The sequence below is a fragment of the Arachis duranensis genome, chromosome 5, assembly GCF_000817695.3.
Source record: "Arachis duranensis cultivar V14167 chromosome 5, aradu.V14167.gnm2.J7QH, whole genome shotgun sequence".
In the NCBI taxonomy this organism is placed as follows: Eukaryota; Viridiplantae; Streptophyta; class Magnoliopsida; order Fabales; family Fabaceae; genus Arachis; species Arachis duranensis.
Genome location: NC_029776.3, coordinates 106025157 through 106027471, shown reverse-complemented (window position 1 = coordinate 106027471; position 2315 = coordinate 106025157). Strand labels below are relative to the sequence as shown.

Genomic DNA, 2315 nt, shown 5'->3' with positions numbered 1-2315 from the left:
GAGAAATTTCTGCAACTTATCGGATGAGCTGATGGGAGGAGCCACAACTAGTTAAAGAATTAGCTACATTGCAAATACTTTTAGTATAGCTTCGAGCTTGGTGATGGAAGCAATAAGGGCAGTTTTGTCTTTCTGCTTAATCGATTCCTCGTTAAATCCAGATTTCTTAAGGCGTTTCCAAATCTCTTCATCACCGAGAGGGTTTCTCAAAATCTTAGAACCGGACATTATGGATAAATGCTTCGTAGAACTAGCGGGAGTAGCCATTGACCGAGGCGTCGAAACCTCCATCTACTACGCTCCGTTCGAATCTCTTATCTGCTTCTTTAGGGAGCTGGACAATTGGTTCTGTTAATGATGATGTTGGTTCGACTGGTATGATAGTGCTTCGGTCGGGTGGTAGTTCTATTGATGATGATGCTGCTTCGCGTGGTGGTTCTGTTAATGATGATGCTACTGCAGCTGATTTGCTGGTTCTGTTGTTCTACTGGTGATTGTGCTGTTAGTAGCTGCAGTTGGTTCTGCTAGTGATGGTAAATATGTTTATCGCAATGTTATAAAAATTGGACCGGATTGGCCGATCGAACCGGTTCAATCAGAAACCGACAAAAAAACGGTCTGGTCCAACATGCAAAACTGCAAAATTAAAAATTGTTCAAAAACCGTTGAATCGGCCGGTTACCAACAAGTCGGACCGGATCGGAACCCGGCCGGTTCACAGAAAACGACCTCGTTTCCTTCCTTGAAGGGAAAAAGTTGCGTGTTATCCCCCATTCTCCCCTTCTCCAACTCCTTCCTTCATCAAACCCTAGCCTCTACCAAAAAAAGCAAACCCTAGCCTCCACCAATAGTTGTCGTCGTCCGTCTGCTCAATCCCTGCATATTTGGTCTATGTTCACTTATCTTTTCAATCATTTGGTTGCCAAAGAATCAAGGAATTTTAATTTTTATTTGTTTTTTTAATGAGCTTCAAGTCAATAAAATTATTGAATGTGACCTCTATGATGTATTGCACATAAGATGCTCTTCCATTTAAATTTAACCTTATATAAAGGACATATATATTTGGTAACAATTGTATTTGGAAGCTTTCAACTGGTACTTTCTCATGTTTTTAGAGTTTTACATATTTCTAATAAGCTTACATGTATAAAGCACCTTATAATTTATTTATTATTCTATTCTAAAACGATTTATCTAGTTGAACCACTAGTTGGAGTGGTTAGACTAATAAACCAATAAATCAGTAACTAGAGCGGTTTAATGATTGGTCCAATTTTATAAACCTTGGTTTATCGAAACATAGATAAGAGAGTACACGGGAATACATATATATTGTTTATTTACTAAGACAAAAATTATGAAGGATATAATCATACACAAATACTTATTAAAATATACACTTTTTAAAAATATGTATTTTGTGTCTTTTTAAAATATAGAGACACAAATTTTTAACTTTGAAAAACTAATTTTTTTTATAATTTTTTAGTTTTATCTAACTTACCAAACACAACATAAAATTAATATTTTCTTATGTTTATATACTCTTGTGTATTTTTACCTTTATCTCATTTATATTGAGACAATAATTAAATACAATGTTTTTTTATAGAATAATTTGTCCAAAATATAAATTTTAAAAATTTATTTCTCATTTTACTTTTATTTTAATTATATATGTATTAACTTGTAATAAAACTTGGATATAAATTTAAATTTTTTTTGCTTTAAATGAGAATATTTAAGTGATGCGGAGTGTATATTGGAGATTCGGACTAATTCTAAAGCAAATAAATAATATGCAAATAATGAGGAAATTTTATTTATTTAAATTATAAAATTGGCTTGGAAACCATTATAACCACAAGAAATGCATGTAATTGTCAATGACACTTGCCAAAGCAGTGCCTTACAACTCCGCAAACACACAATAATAATTAAGAATTTTAATATAGAAAGGGAAACATACAAAAGGAAATTATTGGACTGGAACCAATCATATTATAAAGAAAACATTTTGACACTTCTTTTTCTTATGTAAACAAAACAAAATGCGGAAACTTTGTTTCCCATGGATTTCTCGTATAATAATGTTGAAGTGCTTCATTCATTCTGCTATATCCATCACTTTATTTATTTGAAATATTCTTGAAACCCTACAAAATAGAGACATATCAACACATATTATTAATCAATTTGTCCCTGGTCAGGAAACAATAAAAAAAATTATTAATAATTAATCAATAAAAAATTAATATTTATAATTTTAAATTTTAAATATTTTTATTGTACAAATTTGTTGTTGTCTAATT

At 31.4% G+C, this 2315-nt stretch overlaps 2 protein-coding genes across 3 annotated transcripts in view; both read right to left on the bottom strand.

Annotated features, from left to right (window-relative positions):
* Positions 1-291, bottom strand: part of LOC127747704 (protein SET DOMAIN GROUP 41) — a 2714-nt gene extending 2423 nt beyond the window's left edge. The window contains exon 1 of the mRNA XM_052261881.1: positions 68-291. Within this exon, the coding sequence (XP_052117841.1) occupies positions 68-291 (224 nt within the window). The remainder of the gene's footprint in view (positions 1-67) is intronic.
* Positions 292-1803: 1512 nt separating this feature from the next.
* The window catches only part of LOC107491066 (extensin-3), a 2131-nt gene continuing 1619 nt past the window's right edge, over positions 1804-2315 (bottom strand). For both annotated transcript variants that reach the window (XM_016111834.3, XM_052262334.1), the window contains one exon: positions 1804-2159. The gene's annotated coding sequence lies outside the window, so the exon portion shown is untranslated. The remainder of the gene's footprint in view (positions 2160-2315) is intronic.